Source organism: Bombus vosnesenskii, unplaced genomic scaffold, assembly GCF_011952255.1.
Source record: "Bombus vosnesenskii isolate JDL3184/JDL3185 unplaced genomic scaffold, Bvos_JDL3184-5_v1.1 scf7180000013316, whole genome shotgun sequence".
NCBI lineage: Eukaryota > Metazoa > Arthropoda > Insecta > Hymenoptera > Apidae > Bombus > Bombus vosnesenskii.
This window is the reverse complement of record NW_022882962.1, coordinates 2,955,946-2,979,726: the sequence shown is the minus strand read 5'-3', so window position 1 is coordinate 2,979,726 and position 23,781 is coordinate 2,955,946. Positions and strand designations below refer to the sequence as shown.

Below are 23,781 nucleotides of genomic sequence, written 5' to 3'. Positions count from 1 at the left end.
TTGCGATATGTTTGGTGTTGTTGCGAGGTGAATGGCGAATTTATAGAAGTATTCGATTAAATGAATGGCGAATTAAAATTAAGAAAAGCGGAGAATTCTTCGGGATAAATAGAGAAGTACACGTTGGCGATTCTCTTTATTGGCTTGCACGATAGTTGCTGCGTTCTATTTGAAGATAAAAGACGTTGTTTATGAATAGATAGAGACTGGTACGTGTGTTCCGAAGATAATGGAGCCTGTTTCGAATGCAACAGTATTGTTTGCAGAATATTGGAATATTCGAGGCTTATGTTAAGAAGAAGATATTTATAGAGGAAATGGTATTTTGGGCAGTTTGATAATGTTTGAAAAGAAATGACGCGATCTAAAGTGTGGATTCTAAAAGTATTGCAGTAATAGTACAATAACTGGAGTACATTTACAGTGACAATAGCGATATGAAAATAATGCAAGTATAGTTGTTATAATATCGTTCTAATAATTACGACATTGCTAAGTTGTAACATATGAAATGTCCCATGAAAAATTGGAAATCACGCGTAATATTAAATAACGGAAGATGATGATTCGTTTCCGTGAGTTTATTTATCGAAAGATCGTGCAAATAATCGTAAAGTGTAATATGAATTTCGAAGAATAATGTTTGTAATGTTGTCGCTTCAACCGTTTGATAATTTATGGAGTATCGCAGTTAGTACAATATTAAAAATCAAAAGTATCCTAGGATTTGCATAAAGTGCTTCTTAACAATTCAGCTTCTTGTTCGTGGATCATAAAAAATAATCGCAGAAGGAATTATTCAATATTCATTCCACCACAAAAGCTCATCTTTCATTTAACCTGAAAGTCCAGCCTGAAGCCCTTGCAACGTCATGAATTATCAGCTCTATCTGGACGTTACGTTCTCGTTTAAAAACAGTATTTCCACGGTGAACCTCGGTTAGGAACTAGAGAATCTCGATTTAAAACTTCCTCTCAAAACAAATCCCGGGCAACCAAGCAAGCAGAAGCAAGCTCGGAAGCTTTATCGGAAGCGAAAGCCAGACAAAGAAGAGTTGAAAAAAACGGGAAAGAGGTGGAAGAGGTCGTAACTTTTGCAGAAAATTGCGACTGCCTGGTTAAATTGCGCGTCCTTTATTCCCTTTATTTCCTCGCGACCGATTCTTTTTTTCCTCGTCTGATTTTTTTCCCTCCCCTTTTTCTCGTCGCATGTCGGAATTTATGCGCGCCACCATGCTTGATAACAATGTTGCGGTGTAATATGCGGAGGGAACGTGTCACATGGCCGAACGAACAGAACAGAAAGGAACACGTATGCGTGTTTGGCTCACGCGTGTGAGTTTCAAGTAACATCGATCCGATGAGAATTCAACCCGATTAAATTAACCCGCGCTTGGATGTTAATTATCGTCCAATGGAATTAACCCTTCCGGCTGGAAAGAAAGGGATAGAGGAAAAGGCAGACGTAGGCAGGTACTTGTTGATTCGAGAAACCAGCTTCTTATCGGTGGTGAAGAGTGCCTGGCTTCTTTGGTTGCTTAAATTCGATTACACGATTGTCCAAGGTTTGTTGCGTGACAAGAGAAAATTTCTTCAGGAATGTTAATTCTTCGAGGTCCTATAGTTGAAGTCGTAACGGCACTCGACAGCAAAGAACAACTCTCTTTTCAACGGTTTCGTCGAATCATAGTATACCATCGTTGACAGACTGTTTACGAAAGACCTACGAAACATAAGCAAGATCTTGACGAAGCATAAGTATCGACAGGCCTAATGAACCATCGATATTCGATGGTCCTTCCGATAAATACTCGGAAGAAGGCGTACGTCACTACGATCGCGAATGCCTAACGAACGCGTGCGTAGTGGAGATATCGAGAGGTGACAAAAAGAAAAGAAAGGGATTAAGAGATCGGTCGAGACTCGTAACGAAACCATTAGTCGAGTTAATAAACACGATATTAAATAAAACGCCGAGTATTTCTTTGGCACTCTACACTTCCTACCATCTCAAAGTAATTGCAGTTGCAGCGAATCTTTTAATTTTTGACCTTTTGAATTTGCGAACTGTCGAATTTCTTAGTATTTTAACTTTCAAATTTTCAAATATTTAAATGACTTCCTAAATCTTTAAATTTACAAAGCTTCGAATTTTGATGTACCTAAGTTTCCAATGCTTCGTACTTCCAGATACTCAAATTCCCAAACCTTCGAATTCCCAAATATCCAAATTCTCAAGTCTTCAAACTTCTAACTTTCCAACCGTCCAATTCGTAATTTTTCAGACACTCCAATTTCCACGTTTTCCAGTCTTCGATTCCTCGAATACCCCAGCTTTGAAATTGAAACTTTGCAATTTCATTGTTACTCGATTGACTATGAAAAGATATGGTAGAAATGGCAGTGATGTTATGGGAGCTACGGTGAAGACGAACGGCAGCCAAACTTTTCGCTGGTTATCGCGATCGAATTTGGTGGTGTTAATTATCTTATCTGAAGAAAGACCCCCCGTTGAAGGGGGGTCCATAGCTGCAGACGGAGATTAAACTCGATTCACAGAAGCGAGTCACGAAACGAACGAAGAAAGGTACGACGATCTTCGAAAAGGGTCATCGCACTCGGTTTGCCGTGTATAACGGAAGTGAGGCCACTGATTTCGAGTAGAACGACCCTGAAGTAGTGCGTGCGACGCGCATCGCGGACTTGCCTTCGCTAATTTTCATTTCGATGCTCGTACAAAGCCATCCGCCACCACTTTTTACCGACCTTCCCTTCCTCTCCTATAAATCTTTTATAGAATATTTATATTATATCTTCAACCGTGGAAGAATGTTTGAAACTGTTGCGTTGCGTTTATCATCGATTTAATTCTCATTTTGCTTTATACATATTGGTTTATGCTGTTTTTCTTCATTCTCAGAAATGTTTTTGCCTTTTCTATCATATGAGAATGTTTGAATTCGTTGGAGATAGTCGTCAGAGTTTTGAATTATTATTTCATTTTATACGTACATTTTCTGCCAGATCAACGAATTGAATCTTTGTACCTTAGGAAAGAAGAAATTAACAATCTGCTTGGTTCACTTCTATCCCTACTACCCCTTCTCTACTCTACAAACATTATCAAACTTCGAGAAACCGTACGCTATAAAACGTCGCCTTACACCATAGTAATTCAGGTATAAGAACTAAATCTTCGTATCTTTTATAATCATCAGATTCTCTGTGCGCGTGTACGCAAGATGTCGCGTGGCTACTCAGCGCGGTATTGCATTTTCCACAAAAGAGTTCCAAAAGGCGTTCGAAACCTGTCAACTCGCTCAAACAAACTCCAAACTCCGACGCTTTATACGGATCGATGTGTCTCATCTTATAAGTACTATCCTAATTTTTCATCGCGTTATACGAGCGTGTATTGAGTTGGCAACTAAGTGATTGCGGATTTTGTCATAACCACCTAATGGCAAAATCCCCAATCGTATAATTGCCAACCCAATATTATTAAACTTGATCTACCATGTTCTTGTTCTTCGTCCAACCCTTACTTCTCCCTTCTATTTGCCATTCGACAACTCAGAAAACGCACAGAAAGCAGTACGAACCGCACGACAACCGATTTTACGATCACGACCCTGTCTCTGAAAAATGTGAAAAAATCGGTTGATCGCGGCGTCGGGACGCGGATGACGTCGTCGGACAGGGTTCGACCAGCCGCGGGATGAGATTGACTGTCGAATGAAAACGAGGGATTGGAATCGTCGGTTTGCGGTGTCGTCTGACTGACAATGAAATCGAGCCACCGTAAACGAACTAATTGCAGGCACAATAATTATTCCAGGGACCAGGCCCTGTGCGGCCTCGTCGTCTGCTCGCGGATTACGAATCGATCGTGGCCGCTCTCTCTGTTATTAACCCTCCTAACCCCTGCTGCGTTCCTCCTATTCCCTGGCACTCGTGTTCGCGGATCGACGACCAACGTCGAAATTTATCGTCCCATCCGCTCTCTATCTCGATGTTGACTCTTCTGGGATTTCGATTGTTCGATGCTCGATGGATGAGTTCTGATCGTGGTAGGTTTTTCGGGGGGAGAGTGGTTGGTATCGGCTTTTGAAATTTTTCTTAATGAGTTTGACCGTGTTTCGAAGTATTTGCGGCGATAGATGATGTATATTGCCGATGAAATAGCTGCGAGATGGAAATATCAGCGAGGTCGATGAGCTTCGATGGTGGATAAATTTTGGGCTGAATAATCGTAGGGATCTTTGAAATTTTTGTTAACGAGTTGCACCGCGTTTTGGAGATTTCACAGCGATAGATGGAATTACGAGAATTTACAAATTGGATATGCGATCGTTTTTGTAGAAAATTATATCATCTGAATACGTTTCATTTGCAGTTGATGATAAAAAGTACTCTGCCATGTCCGGCATTTGGCGTATTTCAACCGAAATTATGAAGCGGATACGTAGAATCGATGCACGGCAATTCGATTAATAAACTAAAATTATTTAAAATCAACAAGATGATAAACCTCGTTATCGAGAATTTCATTTCAACGACTGCAGTTCCGATAAATCTACTTCCATTATATTCATTTATTTTATTACAAAGAAACGATAAAGCGTGTTTAATAATATCCTCTTCCAGCGATTGTTGGTAACGTTCGTATTTTATGATTTACAGGGCGGTGACGGATCCAAGGGACGGTAGGAGAGTGGCCTTGAAGAAACTGCCGAACGTCTTTCAGAGCCTCGTGAGTAGCAAACGGGTCTTCAGGGAGTTGAAGATGCTCTGCTTCTTCAAACACGAAAACGTAAGTAATATTTATTTTATTGCCCGCCTGGCATGTCGAAAAATTGAAGCTTTTCAGAGTTATAAAGTATAACTGTTGAACGATCATGATAATTTTTTCGCTATAGCGATCGATCAAATTTTGTCGTCTCTGAAACGGCACTTCGAAACGTTTTTATTTCTTTCTACGTTTATATACCGTTTACAGAACAGCATGGTAGACGTTGAAAGATCGAGCAATCGCTTAAGTTATATTTCTTATTGAATCCTCTAGCGTTTTCTGTTTTCTCTCTGACAGACGTTGGAAATTTTATTATAAAAATTTCATAAAGAATACGATTGAATTTTAGAAATAGACGAGTATTCAAATTCTGTCGTCAAATACAATGCTTCCAAGTATCGAATTCTTCTGTTTTTCTGAAATTATTTTCAAGTTTCAAGTTGCTTAAAAATTGTTCGCACTTGAAACGTAGCGTGTTTGACTTTCAAGTAACAAAACAGCCGCTTCTTACCAAAATTCAAAATTATTCGACGAGACTGAACGAAAAGTCGATAAGTAGATGTATAACTGTAGGTTTGGTGTCTAACCAAAAACCAGTGGTCTTTTTCCCCTTCGGAGGTGCTGATTTTCCAGTATATTCGCTTATCTGTGCCTCGGTTAGTAGCGGTTATCTGCCGTAGAATGAAAATACAGCCGGCATTTTGTTTTACGAGCTAGATAAGCGCATTATCGTCCGGCCACTGAAGGAACGTGTCGATCTCTCGAGCACAGAGAAGCGTTTGCAAATTCCAAGAATTTTAATTCCCCAAGGAAATTCTCGTCTAATAATAACTTGTGCACCGCTTGTATTTTTCAATTCAGAGGAGAACCTTCGAGTTTCGATTAAAGTGAATTTATCGTTCCTTGATTCGTTACTTAGGAAACATGAAACCGTAGACAATTAGTGTAAAAATTTCAAAGTAAAGAACAAAACATAGAACAAAAATAGAGAACAACTAGAAGAAATATAGCGTAGATATGGAAGAACAATTTCATCCTTTTTTTATATCATCTTTAATGTCCGAATTTTACGTGATAATTTTTTTTCGCATCCTGTAGATGCATTATGGTTCAAATATGGCTAAATATTTTCGCATAATATATCGACGAGTAAATAAAAAAAAATTGTGTTATTTTTGTGTAAAATTGTGCTCCCTCGAACGACGCAGTTTGGGTCATACGCGGATTCTTTTCTGGGGAAATTTCGACGTTCATTTCGAATTTATTTAGCGTGCTGTTACAATTTTTTTCGCCATGGCGAATACGAGAGACAAGAAAGAGCGAACGCGAATTCGTTCGTGTCAATTAGATCCTCGCAAATCGTCGTTGCGTAGAAGTAACGAACGGACGAATTTGGGAAAAAGATCAAACGACCAATGCGTTCCTGCTAGCTACACAGCTATTTCTTTCTTTTCTGCTTCAATCTTTTGCGACGAAGGGGAGAAGGTTATTTCAGTTACGCGGATTTCCATGTACGCGAACAGTCGTGTCCCTAAAGCACGCGTTGTTCGAGGGAGCAACTGTGTTCTCAAATATTAAGTTTCTTACTTAGCAATCACTAGACAGCGGATATTTATGTATGTTCGTGTATTTATAGATATAATTAACAAAAACTGTGATCTAGATACGCTAGGTAACACTGTATCGTACACTCTATGGATTTTTGCACTTGAAAGTTTCTCATAAATTTACAAAAGTCCGAAGTCTAGCAATTAAGCGGTAACATCGAACCAACCTATCCTGAATTCGCCATAATTTCTGTTTTTCAGGTCCTGTCGGCCCTGGACATCCTTCAGCCACCACATCTGGACTTCTTCCAAGAAATGTATCCTTTTCTATCTTGTCGACAGCACGGTCGAAACTGGTTTGTCTTTCGGAGAAGTCCGAAAACGGTGATTCTTTTACAGCGTCCCGTGTTTCCGGGACTTTGTGCCGCCTCCCTATGCAGAGTTAGTTTCAACGTCGAGACACGCTACCCGGCATAAAGACTCCTTCGTGGAAATATCGCAAATTTTAACAGTATCGTTCCGCTGCAAGGAATTCATACCTCGAATTACGACTTCGCTATTTTCCTTCTTCTTATCCTCCTATATCGCGAGTTCGTACATTTTATCGTACGGAAGTTTGGCAAATTTTGAATTTCATCGGTTAGAAGCGAACAGGATAATTTATTGCCGAATGTAGGAACAGAGTGTAGGAACAGAGAATATAATATAATATACAGATAGGTAACTTTGATTCTTTTTTAAATGATCTTTTCTTCTATTACAAGCATGCAAATTTTTTAACGTTTATCTAACCATATAGAAGCACATCATCTCCTGTGAATTTTGGGCAAATTTTCGCTTTGTCCGTGTAGAAGAAACGTTCCTAAAATTTTATATTCGCCGGCATCAAGCCTAGCCGAAACCACGCGAGAAATAAAAATGAAACATGCAGAGAAGATTCGATAAGATAAATAAAGAAACACACAGAGAGAGAGAGAGAGAGCAAATTAACCGAATCACGCGAAATAGAAGATCCATGGGATGCGTCCACTAGGATCTTCGACCACTTAACCCGTACCCCGTGGATTTTTCAGTCGCTGCGGAAGCCAAGTGCACGCAACGTTCGTCTGAAGCGACGCGGCGCGGAAACTTTTAATCGAGGCAGTTCCGTGGCAGCTAGCAATTAAAGCGTAGAAGAAAAAATACCGTGATGGAGAAGCGATTCGACCAGCGACCCTTGTCGATCCTGACCGGTCGACCACGTGGAAATGTTTCATGCGAACGATCGTCGTTCCGCGGAACGACCTCTTCCGTTCATTTTTGTTTTCTTCTAACCTTTTCCTTATCATATAGAAAATCTGTCGCTGGTTGCGTTTTTGTTTCCTCGCGGGAACAGAGCAAGACAACGATCGTAACGACAAAGTGAAAATATAGCGAGGACAATTTTTTCGAAAAGTTTTGGCTTGCATAGAGAAATATCGCGAGATATCTGCAGCGACGAGACTATCTTTCGAATTCGTTTCGATGCGTCGGAATAGAACCTGATGCTCGAAGAATTTGTTCGAACGATAGAAGCTTCATAACTCGAATTCACACGTGAAATTCCACCTGAATATCGCTGACAAATCATTTTCGAATTTTATTTCTTTTGCAGTTTTATTCTTAGGAATCTTGTAGCAATTTTCGTAAGATTCGGATAGGGTCTATCGGAGTGTCGAAAAACGGGAGGAGCCAGACGGGTTTCACCTTGAAATTAAGCTTCTTCCCCGGCGTGGAACGTGACGGAACACGCCATCGTTCCGCCACGGCGTTATTGATCTTCCGGCGTTCGTAACGCGAGAACCGAGCCTCGAGATTTATTGGGTTACCTCTTCGTCTACACGTGTCCGTCCCACCTCTGCGCACGGACGCAACTTTCAACTTAATTTCGTTTTCAAGAAGGACACCTTCCTACACTATCGCCTCCAGCTGGAAACTGGCTGGTTTTCTAGGTGAATCGATCGTCTCTCGTTTCGTCTAATAGATTTTAACAGAAGGGAGAGCAATATTTAAATCTTCCTCTTCGATCGAAGCTTCTATTTTTTTTTTTTTTTTTTTTTTAATTCAGATTGAACAATCTCATTGTTGAAATTGTCTGTGTTAAGGTGCACATTGTATATATGAAATTGGAAGACACGTTGAAAATTGTTAAATGTTATATGCACAGGATATGTAACACGACTTGAAAATATTTATTAGAAGAAGTCTATTTTCCAATTGAAACAGGAAACTGGATACACGTGTTCGTTTTAAAGATTCTCGATTGTCAAGATAAATTTTTGTCGATTCATGAAACATTCAAGGATCTTTTTTCCCCCAAGGTATATTTTATCAGAATTCTACTCAATATGTAACGTATCTGTCTCGATGATTGATGGATATGGATTAATCCAGGACTCGGCTTTCCTAGGACACAGAGAAAAGGCAGGGGAATAAGCGAAACGCGCGTGTAACGAGACACTTTACTGCAAGAAGTGAAGCAAGCGAGAAGAAGCAAAGTACGACGTATGGTCGTTCGTAGTGACGTCTATATGTATCGAGTGTGCATGATATTACAGGAATGTACATGCATATGCCGTTATGTAGGGCGGTTGATAACTGGTGGTACAAGCGGAAAGATGGTGATTCTACGCGAAAAAAGACGTCGAAAATATATAGTAAAAATTTTTCGTTCGAGGCTTTGTTTTCGAGAAAATCGACTTTGAATTTTCGCTCGGTACGCGTGCACTTTATCGCGTCTCGTTGTAACGGATCTCACTGTAGATCGTTGTCTCGATGGAAAAATTAAAAAAAAAAGATTTTTATTCTATATTTTCGACTTCTTTACCCCCTTTCCGCTTGTACCACCAGTTACCAACCACCCTGTATAATAGCGAAAGATCACAATAATTCATCGATCCAACAATAATCGAACTGACCAAAAGCATAGTACTGTATTTCGAGTTGGTGAAAATACGGAGTTTGCGTAGCGTTTGGAAGCGAAACTTCTTTGAAATATCACGGACTAATAGCAACGTGTCGCCACGTTCGTGACCTCCGCGGTTTCGTAATGATCTCGTAACGAAAAGTGACGCGCACAGAGCCGAGAACAAACGGTGCCTCCACGTAACCAGCGAGAGCAATCTGCACGTAACCGGCCGGCCGCTTACGTAACACCATTGGCCCGTCGGAGCTCTAGAGGAAGTCTTTTCCTCTCTATGATACTCCTCCGGAAGGGATTTGAAAAGGACGTGCCCGAGATTCGCGTTTCACGCAATCTCGGAAATTCACCTCGATCGAGACACACATTCCAAGATTATTATAAAAATAAGAGAGAGATTCTCGTTATTCCGAAGTCTCTGCGAAATCCATAAGATCTGCCTTTTAGAAATGGACATCATCGCGAAGATTCTGAAATTTTGTACAAACTGTCCAAGTACAATTTGATTTCAATCAAAGTTTCGAGAATTCGTCTTACTGCTTCTCTTGCTACTTCAATTGCACCAAGGCAAGTCAAACATGGCAGATGTTACTTCACGTAGAACTACGAGTGGAAGGTACAGTTGTTCTTAGAGAGTTTGTCCGCGATGTATGTACCAGATCGCCGAAACGTACGTCTGATTTCTTATTACGTGAATTGGAGCGAGTCAGCGTGAAACGCATGAGATTTCACTTTCCGCGAAACTCGGTGACTCGTCGATCGTAATCGGAGTCAGGCGCCATTCAAAGCCGCCGAACGATTGATCGATCGATCAACGTGAGAGCGATAGTCGATGGCCCCTTAAGCGAACGAGATCGCACGAACCAGCTACGAGAGTTAATCTCGATGAAGGCAGCTCGATAAATCAGTTCTTTCTACCTCTTTCTCTCTTTCCCTCCTTCTACCTCTTCACGCCGTTGCTCTATTTACCTCTTTATTACTTTTTTTTTTATATAAATACGGATCACCGGTGCTCCTCGTTATTACTTTTTTCCAGAAGACAACTCCTTAAAACCTTTCTCTTCTTTTCGTCAACTTCTTTGTCCTAACCTTTCCTCGTTTATTGTTCCAAGTTTCAATCCAGACAGATATCCGGCGTGACAGCATAAATCATCGTTACCGAGGGCGTTTGTCGCAAGAACCGTCTTCTTCGTTTCTCTTTTATTTTTCAATCGACATCTTTTTGTTTGTCTGTGTTTCGATGACAGTCGAACGGTTCGTAAGGAAAACGCGCGTTGCTCGCGCTTCTCTTTCCCCAAGGAAGCAACAGGATATTTTCGCATCTCTAATTTACGTTCTATATATTTCAATTTCTTTAAACAAAATATTCATCGGATCACGCGATTTCTACAAGCGTATGCGGAATTATATGGCGGAAGAATGACGCGTATTCGATTAAATCAGTAACTTACGGATATCGTGACAGAGGAGGTGTCTATAGAAACTTTATGAATGAAACATAATCTATTATAATATGGGTGTCGCATTATGTTCGTAAGATCAGCTTCTAGACACATATCGCCAGAATGTGTTATTACATATGCATCTAAAGGGATCAAAAATTTGACACGGGTCGTTAAGGGACCCTCCTCGATCGGTCGTCTCGTCACTCGTCGTCTTCTCGCCGATTATGTCGCGTACACGAGTCACATTCAACGGTGCATGCACCGCTGCGAAGCTGATGAGACAAGACACGATGGCACGATTTACTGCCACCAAGCGCAGTGAATTCCCGCCTCGACACGGACCACCTGTTTCACGCTGCCCGCGCCCGATCGATTCGCCCGCGGATTACGTTTTTATCGATTCTTCCTTTCTCGCTTGCTCGTTACGCACCTCCAATTTTATCAGGGTTTGTCGAGACGTATATACATATATATGTGAGGGTGGATGCGTTGTCCGTGATAATTGTAGCTGCTGGCTGTAGATGTCGCTGCCGATGGGGTGGTACTGCTGTTTTTCTTCCATTTTTGATGAAGAAGAAAAATCGGAATCGCCGGAATTCGAACCCGGGTCCCGAAACGTTCGTAACATAAGGCGCTAACCACTGCGCTGCGGTATTTGCCGTTGAGTGCAGCCACATATGTTACGAACAGTTGGCACGTGGAATTTATCGGTATCGAAGATTTTGAAAAACGTTGGAACTGTGTCGGAGAAGAACGAAGAGCGATATGGTTGTTCCAGAGTCGAAGGGTTTCGTGGAACGTCAGTTTTTAGCTGTTGCCATCTTATTTGCTTTTTTTAAATCGGATACATACGTTTTCTAGCTGAGTTTGCTTGTACGAGAAATTCACCCGCACTTGTTTAAAAACGCGTCAGAAAATTGATGTGTTTAATTTGATTGATGTGTGTATTTTTCTTTCAATTATCTTGTTCTATCGTTCTCTGCAAGCGAATTAACTTACTCGTCTCGTCCCCCTAGAAGCATCCCTTATTTTATATAAGGAATTTTATAATTGTGGATCTTAGTCGCCGAAATAAATGTATAGGAACACTCGCATTACACCTAGAAATGATAATAAAATAGTTTCATATTTATTTAATATGTGATTGACAAGATATTCGTAGATACGCATTGCACGTGTCTCAGCATCCTTTTTGTATCACCATTTTTTTATCGCAATGCGTACGGAACAGTTGCATTCTTCTGTTTTACGAGATACTGTACACGCACGTACTCCCACACACACTCATACTCATATATGTGTAACACTACTAATCCGGTGTAGCGCACAAAATTATATATATCTCAATAATAAATAAATTCGCGAGTTATACAAGTTAAGTAAAGAGACGCAAGAATATACAGAATGCGCGAAACTGTAGAAAGTATTCAAAGTACGATACTGTTTGTAACGTTCGGCAGGTAAAAGAAATTTCTGCTTGGATTGCTCTTTCTTTTTTATTTACTCGTATTTGCAAAAATATGAATTTAAACGAGTATCCGCAATCTATATATAAATTGGTAAACATTCTCCCGATCGATGAAATGTTTACGACGAGCGGTGGACATAAACATCGTTAAATCGGTTGCACAGGCTGCTAGCGTGAAATCACTGATTCATATTTGTCTTTCTCAAGCGACAGTCTTCCCCTCTATGTATTCATCCAATCAAGCCCGCCCTTAATCAGAAATTAGGCGGCGTCTTCGTGGAGCTGCTTCCCTGGCGAGACACGCTATCGAATTTTCGATTTATGCAGATGAGATCGAGCCCGTTCCAGGCCGCAATAAGGCGATCTGGGCCACGGTTCGCCGGTTATCGAGCCATCGAAATCGTTTCTCTAATTTACTATTCGCGATGCGCGATCATTTTGACATTTTCGTGTCATAGTACACAGCCACTGCATATACAATTATTAGAATTTTAACGCTAGAAGTAGCAGAGTTTCTTTTTGTTATAACGCAAAGACAATCGATGTAGAATTTTAAATAGTTCCCTATTTATTTATAAACAGACTAGAAGGAAACTTTCACCTTCTTCCAAAAATAAACGAATCTGCAAGTAATTCTACTTTTCTTCCTTGTGAAAATAAGTTTTGCTGATCGTTTCAATATTTCAATATCTTCAATGTCTTTTTACAATATCTGATAATATGCGAACAATATCTGACAATATATGAACATTCTGAGTTCCTTAAGAATTTATTCAAACAACAATAAACTTACTTCAAAAATTGGAAATTACACGTATCAGTGGAAGGAATCATTTGTTGCTATTAGACAGGTAGTTGTCGAGCGTTGCTAAAGAAATTGCTCTTTTTTTTTTTGTCTTTTTTTCTTTTTATAGATGGCATACGAATATGTTGAAACATTTTGTCCAGTGGACTCGGTAAATTCGAAGTTTCAAATTTAAATTCAAATTTTTTAATTTAAATTCAAATTCAGATTCAAATTCTCATTATTAGGGGTTATTACTGCATATTGAAAATAGATCGGCGGTACAAATCGAAGCTACGAAAGAACCAGGTCGATATGGTTGTAAGTTTTAATATCTTTAATATCATTGGCAGTTCAAACGAGATGATGTATGCGCCTGGATCGATTCTAATTCCATCTACATGGAAAATTCAGCAGCGCTCTCGATCGACCACAGGAACTCAAGCCGAACTTCGGTGAAAGCGACTGTCTAATTTCTAATTGAAGAGCCCGACTAACCACCGTCTCGTAGGCGATACGCTAACGAGATTACCGATTAATACAGCGGTTCGATTGCGTGCTATCGAATCGTTCGTTGCTTCCATTACACGAGATACACGGTATGATGCTAAAGTTTTCTTACGAGCGTCATCGCTTCGCTTTAGCGTGGAAACATTTGACGTTTGTGATTTGAGAAAGTGGGAGATCATTCGCAATAGATATCAACTGGATTTGGCAAAACTTACTTCGATACGAAAGACTATTGCTGCTGTTATTCTTGACTATCCTAGAAGATTCATCTCCGCTTGAAAACATTACCGTTACATCATCATCAATGGCTGCCCTCTAAAGTACTACGTCTCCTATATTCCATTTTTATCCAAAGGAATATTCCAACTTGATCATTCTATTAGGTTGTTCTGAAAGTTTGTTTCGTTTTATGAGGAAATAATAGACGCACAATGTTTTTCGTTTTATATTATTTTGTCGAATTACGTATCCATTTTGTTCTGTCGATAAACACCGCGACATTTCATAGACTTGGTTTCACGTTTCTACGAAGGTGCATTGTCGTAAAACACACGTTTGCGAAAGAAGGACACTTTCTGGACAACCTAATACTTAACACCATCTCCCAAGATTCACCTCCATCGAACACCATACCACACACGTTGCTCTTGGATTTATCATATATCTCTTAAACTACAGCCCCCAAAATACTCTGCAAACCTACCACCGCTTTACCACTGATACTTTTACAAACATACTAGGGAAATCAACTTTCAGCTAAAAATATCTTCCAACCACCTCATCATCTACCCTTGAACCCCTGCGAAACCTTCTCCAATTCTGCAATCAAAATACCAGTCCACCGTCCTCCTCCAATTACCGGGACGTCATCAGTCGCGGAACTTGAGCCACCCCCTTCTCACTGACCTCGAACCAACCAACCAACCTCGTATGGTTCTCTCGCGAGGGTAGCCGGGGTGTCGCGATTCCGCTGTAAACCGCCGTCTAATTCCTAATTAAGGATCCCGCTCGATTAGCTCGCTTTCACCGGGTTGCCTGCGGCCGTGACCACCCCTGGGTAGGCCAGACGTCCTGTGGACCCTTGGTCCGCATGAATACAGCATGGCGGCCGGACTGCAGCTCCAGTTGCTCGATGGCAATCATGGATTATTAATGCGCGCACCGCACCGCTATTGATAGCTCGATAGCGTGCCATTACGATCCTCTACCAACCCCCCAACCCTTCTATCAACTGACTCTGGTTTGCTCGAGTCCGTTTACACTGTTGCGCGACTGATAATATAACTTCCTCTTCGCAGAGCACGAGGATCGATAGATCGATTTTCCGGGATAGAGGATTCGCTCGTTCGAACGATGGATTCGAGCCGAGGCTTGATAGGTTTGGTTATAATACGGCTGGTTTTCGACGATGAATCTCGTGGTCGTGTAAAAAGAAAAATGATTACAATGATGGGAATTAGCAACGAAGAGCAACAGAGTGGCGATGGGGGTGGGCCAAGTTAATCGCGTTCTTTGATCGTGCTGCTATCTCTCTTTTTCTTTTTTTGATAACGCGATGCGATGTTTAAAGATGTGAAATCCGCGGTCGAAAAGTTTTCTAACCAAAAGTAAATACGTCGTTCTTCTTTAGTGTGATAGGCTCTGATTTTCAATGCTGCGATCTCGTGGGTGCGAACGTTGAATGCTGTTTTTAGTAGATACGAGGTTCCAGTGGTTGTTGAATTAGGTTTAATATTTTGTGTAATCGAGATAGAGGATATAGGAGATCCATCTTCGGGTGGTGATATTGGATATAATTCTTTGAAGAACCCGCATAGTAGAACCCGGGCGTTGTATTGCGTCTACCCCTATTATCGAGGATATCGAGGATGTCGATGTCCATTAGGGACGTGGCTTTATCGTCTTTTTTCTGCTTAATTGGTTTTCTTTATTGTTTAAGGATTGTGCAAAAGGTTTGAGCGAAGATCATGTGTTGCATGGTTTTTAAAGATAGTATCGAATGTTAATAAATTCAGGAAGGGAGTAGATGATCAGGCTCTACATGATGTAATGAAAATTGATTATATACGTATACTTATTCATTTTTCTAACTTGCACACGTCGAAAACACCCCAAATATCATTTACGTAATTTCCAACGTTATTTCCACTGAGAAACAACACCGTTGCGATTTTTCTTCTATTATTATCTCTAAATTTAATTCGCAGTAAATACCAATACGTCAAAACCACTTCAAATATCATTTGCATTACCTTTAGCTTCATTTTCATAAAGAAAACCGTACAATTTTTCTTCGATCGCAACTCATAGCAACACCAAACCATTCGTCGACTGCAAATTCAACTTGAACCATCAAGTATCACTTTCACCAAGCAAAGTACAAACACAAAATGGTAAATGTTCTTCGAACAAGTATACGAGACAGAATTCAGGAAACAGCACGCGGAAACTCGTCGCGTCGCGAAACAGCCTCTCTATAAATAAATCCGGGATCGATGATGACAGAGAGAAAGAGGAACAAGCCAAAGACACATCGACGCACAGTGCGGCGTGCAATGGACAAAAATCGGGGCAACGGTTGTTCGATCGTGGCCTTATTACTCCATATCGCCATCCCTTAAGTGATACGAACAACGTAATGCAAACAACAATTTTTCCAAGAATCGCTAATCGCTTGAAAATTAGATCTTCGATCTTTTTCGTCTGGTGGTACACGCCACCTAATTACTAGACGACGAATTTCCATGCATTTTTACATTTCTATGAACATAACTGAAGATACAGAACGTAAATAGACATTTGTTTCATCTTTCGAATATTAGAATATTCTGTATTTTGGTTATTTTCCATATTTTTGCAGATTAGACGTTGCGTGCATTCTTTCGCCTCTTCAAATTTCCCACAAAATGCATAAAAATCCGCAGTCTATTACAATTCTGTGTTACGCCAAAAGGATAGGTTACATTTGATTCAGGGCGTTTACACCGAACTATCGTTGTTTCTATTTGAAGATCTAAGGGAAAAGAGGTCAGTGACCTGACTAAATGGATATTTGCATATTTAAAAAATTCTCGCGGCATACCGGTTGAAAATCGCACGGGCCTAGACGATCTCTCACGGCTTCAAGCAGATATTATAATTGGAACACGGAAATCGTGCGTATCTGGCGATGTATTAGGCTCGTATCCGTACGCCCACGAAAACGAGTTTCGTGTCTGTCGTATGGTTGGTTCTCGCTCTCCAAGCGACTTAACCGTACGTACAGTCAAACGTTCTCAGAGAGAACTTTAACTCCCATTCTCTGTTTCGCTTCTTGTTCTAGCTGTTTTCCTCTTGCTTTGGTGTTAAGACCGTGTTGCGTTTCGCTGGCGGCGATCCGCAGAGATTTTAACGCTTTCGAGCCAGGTCGTTCGAAAGCGTTCACGGATTCGACTCGATGGGAACGAATAGGAGACACCTTACTTCAAAGTGGTTTGCTCGTGTCCGATTAGTCACGATGAATTTTCTACGGTGTGTACAGCCGTAATTCGCGTTAAGACATTGTAACGAAGATTGTTATTATTTCGAGCGATTTGTCGATTTGAGGTAGATGTTTCTTTTTAGTTCATTTTTCGTTGATCCTATTGATCGTTGAAATTCGTTGTTGGGAATTTTAGCACAGAGATTCGAAAGGATAGAATAGAAGATTAGAAACTTAAGGAGAGATTCAGTGTACTTTGATATTTCAGAATTTTACTATTCTGATTTTCGATTCTACCATTCTCGGAAATTTTATTGAATATTTATAGGAGACAGAGAATATGATATTGCAAAGAGTTACCTCTAACCACTGGTGAGTAATAATTACATAATCATTCAAGTTATTTCATATCATTATTTAGTTTCGAAATTCTAATACTAAATTATAGTACTATATCATGGCTATTCGTTTGAATTACCGATCGAATTACGTTCATTCACGCTAGGTATCCATGTCCAAATGCCAAAATTATATAAATATATGTACACATATTAATACGTAATACAGCCGAGTGTTGATTTACAAACTAGAAAAATACCGCGACAACGATTTCTCATAAAGAATTAATCAAGCTAAATCCCCCAAAATAAATATGTAAAGGAAAAGAGCCTTCCATCAATCGCAAATAACAGAGGAATACAATTTGCATAATACTAGAATTGTGCAAAAAAGAAACCAAAGTAGTACTTTTCATCGATCGCAGAGACAAGTTACCCTTGCTTTCCCTTTCCTTTATCCCAGCCTTCTTTTCCACAATTACATTACGTTTTGTTGCATCACGTTGCGTCATTAGTTGCTACCTACACGCGGTGGTGGATCGAAGATATTTGCTAGGAAAAATCGAACAGGAAGGAACGACGATGGCCAATACTTTGGTAGGTAGACGAGGGAAGGAAAAAACATCGTTTCGACCCAGATACGTTTTCTGCGTGGAAAAAGAGTTTCCTTCTCACGCCCACGTTTCTATCTCTCGTCGTCTAAATGTCATTATGGTTGAGAATGATCGATCGCCATTCTTACAATACCACGTGGTGACTCAAGCTTAGAATTACCGGAATGTTAAAACTAACCATTTCGTTATTTTCCATAGGAATCTTTCGTTTAATATGCTTTTTCTAGTTCGTAACTAATTTTTAGTTCGTACGATGGTACATTTTTCGGAATCTGAATGATCTTTCTTTGTATAGAACATACGAACGTAGATCTGTTTTTTTTTCTTCTTGCGTTCGGATTTCTCATTTGCTTTTCATTTTGATTTCTTTGGTACGTGCCGTGGCCATCCGCAGTTCTCTAACGTCAAATTTGATTTCTGTTATTATTTCTTTCAACGATTTGGCAACCGGACGGTTGTTTATGGTTGACGGGGTAATTTTAATTGCTATTGTTAACGCGCGAAAATTTGACGCTTTCGCATTAACGAATGACGACGCGTTTGTCCGTTTGATATGCGATTTTAATATAATCGAGGCAAATAACGGTTCGTGGCGTTTGGAATCGCGTTAATTAATATCGGTAATTAATACCTCTATCAATTACTAACATTGCGTCTGAGGTGTTGCATTAAACGCAGCCAACCCTCCTAACCGCATTAAATTTTAATTGATATCGATTTTAACGCGAGATTGTCCATCTCTTCCTCGATCTCTGCCAAATATCCCTCATGATTTTCATCGATTTTCCACGCGCTATTATTGCAAGGGATGCGTCATCCCGAATTTACAAATTCTGCTGCATAATCCACAAAAGCTTTTTATTTAACGCAAAGATTTTTATTTAACGCTAGGATTGTCGTAAAATGTTGCATCAATTTTACGACGATTGTTCTTCGAACATTATAAAACACGAATCAAACACCTATCAAAATTGCCAAAGATTTTAAAGATCTACAAAGATTTTCGAACAAGACTCGAATAAAATCCATTGATATTCCTCGAGAAACTGAAAAGACGAATGGCGAGGGAAAAGTGAAAGAATGGAAAATAGAATAGGGAAAAGGGCGAGAAGACACTGGTCTCGCGTAGGTGATCACGCGGGTTCCCACGCGGCGAGCAGAACCGGTGCTTACGAAAGACGAGACGGCTTGTCGTATTCTCGGATTGCGGATTAGCTAGCGAGTTCCAAGTAAGTGCATGCGCAGGTGGCCACGTTAAATGCACCGTCCGGCCGGTTTCCGGTCAGGATCGTTGCTCTCCAACCGAGTTTCACGGGTCGCCTTTATTCCATTTCGGTATTTCAGCGATACAGCTAGATCAATACCACCTTCGTCTGTTGCCACGATGATATATATATATATCTTTCCTCTTTTTCGTCGTTATCTTTGTCTTTATTTTATTTCATAAACGTGTCGCTGTTTGTCTTTGTTTGTTTCAATGTCGCTGGAAATTTTTGTCTGTCGCTGTTTTATTTCTACGCTCTTATTCTTTTTCGCTCTTAAAGTATTATTGCCGATAATATTTCCAAGCTTCTCTCTCAACTTTACTTCTCGACGAAATATCTTCAATTCTACAATCAACGTTAAACTATCTTAATATTTACATAAGCTTCTTTAAATACTGAATTCATACTGGCAGCAGCTTTTACGATCCACTGTATCAAGTTTAAACTCGTAAGAAAAGTTACGAGAATAACCACGTTGATTCACAACGTGAAATAATGAAGTTATAACAATTTTATTATAGCAATCCCGAACGTTCGTGTATTGTAGCGAATTCCTGCTCCTTTAATGTACTTTATAAAATATTTCAAACTGGTTTTTTCACTTGTGAAAAGAAAGAACCTAAGAGAAGCTAATATTTGCCAACTTCATTCTGCCTCATATGTACATATATATATATATATATATACACCTAATACAATTAAACTATAATTAAGATGCTTACACATACGCACCTTCGAGCTCGACGAGTTTTCGAACTACATCTCCATTTGCTTCACGTTTAAATTCTCCTGTTCGATCGTAAAGCGACATTGAAACAAAAGTAATCGATAAAAACGTATCGTATTTTTTATTCTGTGATCGTCAAGTGTTAATTATCGACTTGCATGCCATATCACTACATCGCATCGCTCATCCGCATCCGTCCTTATCGCTCGCGATTGAAAATCAAAGGACAGACGTTTCATATGTGGAACGACGTATCTATCCCGAAGGGAGCCAGCCAGAAGCTTCGATGCGACGAAACGCGAACGAGAAAGGACGCGCGATACAGTCGTTCGTTACGGGGCCTAAGCACGCGAGCACGCGTATCGGTCTGCGTGCACGCCTATCGATAATCGTATAATAAGCCAACGAGAACTGGACCGGGGAACGCGGACACGTCGTTCCTCGCAGCTTAATGAGTGCTTTAATGAATGCACGCTACGTATTGCCGATGTCGCCGATCAATTAATAGACCACTAACGGTTATCGCGAGTTTACCGACGGATCCGGATATTCGCGTCCCCTCGATCGTATCGTCTCTTCCGTGTAATCGCGCTTCCTCACGCGAACACGCTCCGCTCTCTCTTTAGTTCTTTTGCGCGACATTTGAATATCTTCCCTAGCGAGGCGGAGACTGAGAAATCTGAGGTGCAGATCGATTTATTTATTTATTTTATATAGGATGCTCGTGGGTTTTTCTTTTTATTTTCTTTTTTTTTTTTTTTAACATATTACGTGTTTTCGTAAATTGCGCAGGAACGAATGTATTATAAGCGGCTGGATAAAAATAGGCGGTTTTTTATTCTCTGTGCTATGTGATAAGTTTTTAGATTTTGGATGAAAAAGAATATTGACACATTCTCGTCTTTTTTTTTCGTATCTTTACATATTAAGGCGATGCATCTTTAGTATCTTTTAACATACCGAGGTTATTTGTTATACTCTTTCGGAATATAGGATAACGTGCTTCAAGGAAATTACATCGCAAGAAAGTAAATTTCATAGTAAGTGAATTCGATTAGATTAAAACACGATTTCTATAATGTTGTATGTTCAAGCTTGCATCAGCAACTTGTTTGGTTTTAAACGATTTAATTTGCAAACGTCAGTTCTTCATTCTTACGACGTTTTCGCTGGCTTTTTTCATTTTTTCCTGTCTTTCGTTTAATGATGTGCCAAGTTACAGAGAGTGTTTCCTCTTAAATCTTCCTTCCCCTAACGCTGATTACGCGATCGGTGTCAAACAAGCAGACGATAAATCTGTTTATTCCGTTTGAAGCGGCGATAAATCGCGTTATATCGTCCCCCGAAGATTAATTCGACGACCCCGAACGAACGTTTTCCCACGGACGAGAGGGAAACAACTGAATGATCAGAACGAACTGGTGGTCGCGTAACGAAAGCGTGGCCGCGTATCAGTGGCAGCTCGCTGACAGCCAAAGTTTCGCCAGGAAAATTAATTTACAGTCGCTGATGAATTTCTATTACGGCCGTTACTGGCCTGATTTCACAGGAGAAATTCGATTTTCCACGCAGCGTCGACGCACACCTGCTCCTAACTGCTTCGTGCTATTATATGTATCGAGAAGGAGGAACCAGAGTCTATAAATACATTTTTGGGACGAGGATGAAGGGCAGCTTCTGGATGATATAACGTCGGAACGATAGTCGGTTATAGCCAGAAATTATATAGCCTGTCAAATTTCAAATTTAAATTTGCGAAATTAAATGGTGAATTTCGAAGATTGAAATTTAAAACGTCCGGCGTGTAGATAACATTTCTGGCTGAGAGTCGAGGTTAGGTTAGAGAGTTTTACTATGACGTTCGGTGGTTTCAATTTTGTTGTAGTTTTATCTTCTTTAGTTTCGTTTGTTTTATTCCTTGCGGCTGGGTTAGGTTGCTTATTCGAAGAGTAGAAAAAGAAACATTGTGTAAAATATTTTCGTATCAACGTTTTATCTTCCGTGGGTACTTCGCACGTATTTAAAGACTCCGTAAAACGTAGAATATAGCTTCTGCGCTCCTTTTTATATTTTTATCGACAGTTATACCTTCGAGATAGACTTTCCTCTTGAAATGAACGCAAAACATAACGTCACGAACTATCGTATCGTCCTCTATTTCAAAATTCCGTTGCTTCATTACTCTTGGAAGGATTAAACTACGATTATTCAAAAGACGTCTCACCAAAGTATCCTTCACACGAATCTACGACCGAAAGATCCTCCATGGATTACCAATGACACGTAGAACTATCACTAGCTCTGTAATACAGCTTTGATCCTGTTAAAAATTCGTTGCAATAAATTATTCTACCTTTTCCGTTCGATCGTCTTCCCAGCGAAGGGGAAAAATCAGATTCGAGGGCAAAGCGAAGGAATGGATCGAGGTTTATTGGTCATATGCATGCCAGAACGAAGATTTAATCGTTGAACGAGGTGATGTGTGGCGCGTACATCGACGATCGACCGGAAACCGCGAACCTTTATTTCGCGAAATTTCAATTCACCACTGTGGAGATTATTTTTCGCGGGACGTTGATTTTTCGCCGCTCGGCGACACATCCCATCAAATTGGCCTCGACGATCCATCTCTCTTCTCCGCTCTTTTATCACGAACGCTGACTCAAACGATAAAACGACCGCAGAGAAACGCGTGTAAATAAACGACCTCGTGCTTTCCATATTCCCTGATTCTCGATAATCAATGATTTTCTAGAAAAAGAATATACGCGTAAAAGCTACTTTAAGCTTCCCAAAGAATGCCAGATATAGAAGAAAATGAATTTACCCAAAGAAAAAGAAAGCTCGATTATTCTCGGTTTTAACGTATCAAATATTTTCTCTTTTTTGTATTACGCGTTGATTTAATTAGCAATACGTAGATATACACGTTACTGGTTACCAAAGTATAAAAATGCATTGGAATTTGAAAACAGCTATTGAAAATAGCTTATCGACTAGTACGGACTAATCGATGTTAAATACAAAATGTTGTTTGGACTACGAAAAAGTTAAGCTTCTAATTTGACAGAAGGAATTTTTTTTAACGAACCACCCCCGTATCGATCTCTGTTTTCGTCGCCTACCTACAAACACTTTTACTCGTTGTAGCGTGGAAATGGAAATTTTTGTATTCTTGGTGCGTGCTCGAGGGAGAAAACGTGAAAAGAAATTGTAGAGGTTCTGTCGATTATTCATGGCCAATCAACGACGTCTGGATCACGGTTTAAGGATTCTTCGTGTAGTCTGGAGGCTTCGAGTCCCGTGGGAGATGCTGCTTCTTAATAAAGCCTCGAATGACGTCACGCGACGCCGTGGAAGAAAGTCGATTGGGAATTCTGGCTTAATAAGGTGCGCGTCCAACGAGTCCTCCGTCCGATCCCTTGAACTTTACGGCCAAACTCATCGAGATACCGACCGATTCTACGATCCAAGTTGAAAAATCCTGTTATTTCTTCTCACACGGGTGAAAAATGAGATCCGTTTCAAAGATCTCTTACGTCTTACGTACGTATATTTTACCAGCATTTAGGCATTGGATATTTACGCATCTGTGACAAACAGACAGGAAATCTGTCGAACCCTAAATGTCCAGAGGGTTGAAAAATTACAACGTCGTGTTATTCGTCGACTTGTGGCGGGTTGAATTTTTGTTGAAGTTTCACCGTTGAAATTTCTCGACCATACGGTTGGAGAGAAAATTCGCTACCGCACGCGCAAGATGAAAAAAGAAAGGGGAAAATTCTGAATAAATTTCGTGGCTGCTAACGACGCTGCTGGGGGCCGGGGAAAGGAACGTGTACTTCGAAAATGCGGCTTAGAGAAATGGAAAAAAAAGAGAGAAGGAATGAACG

General features: G+C 40.2%; 1 protein-coding gene across 2 annotated transcripts in view; it reads left to right on the top strand.

The window, feature by feature from the left end:
• The window catches only part of LOC117235503 (serine/threonine-protein kinase NLK), a 230,844-nt gene that overhangs the window by 133,728 nt on the left and 73,335 nt on the right, over positions 1-23,781 (top strand). For both annotated transcript variants that reach the window (XM_033497600.1, XM_033497601.1), the window contains exons 2-3: positions 4,684-4,813; positions 6,601-6,656. In XM_033497600.1, the coding sequence (XP_033353491.1) occupies positions 4,684-4,813; positions 6,601-6,656 (186 nt within the window). The remainder of the gene's footprint in view (positions 1-4,683; positions 4,814-6,600; positions 6,657-23,781) is intronic.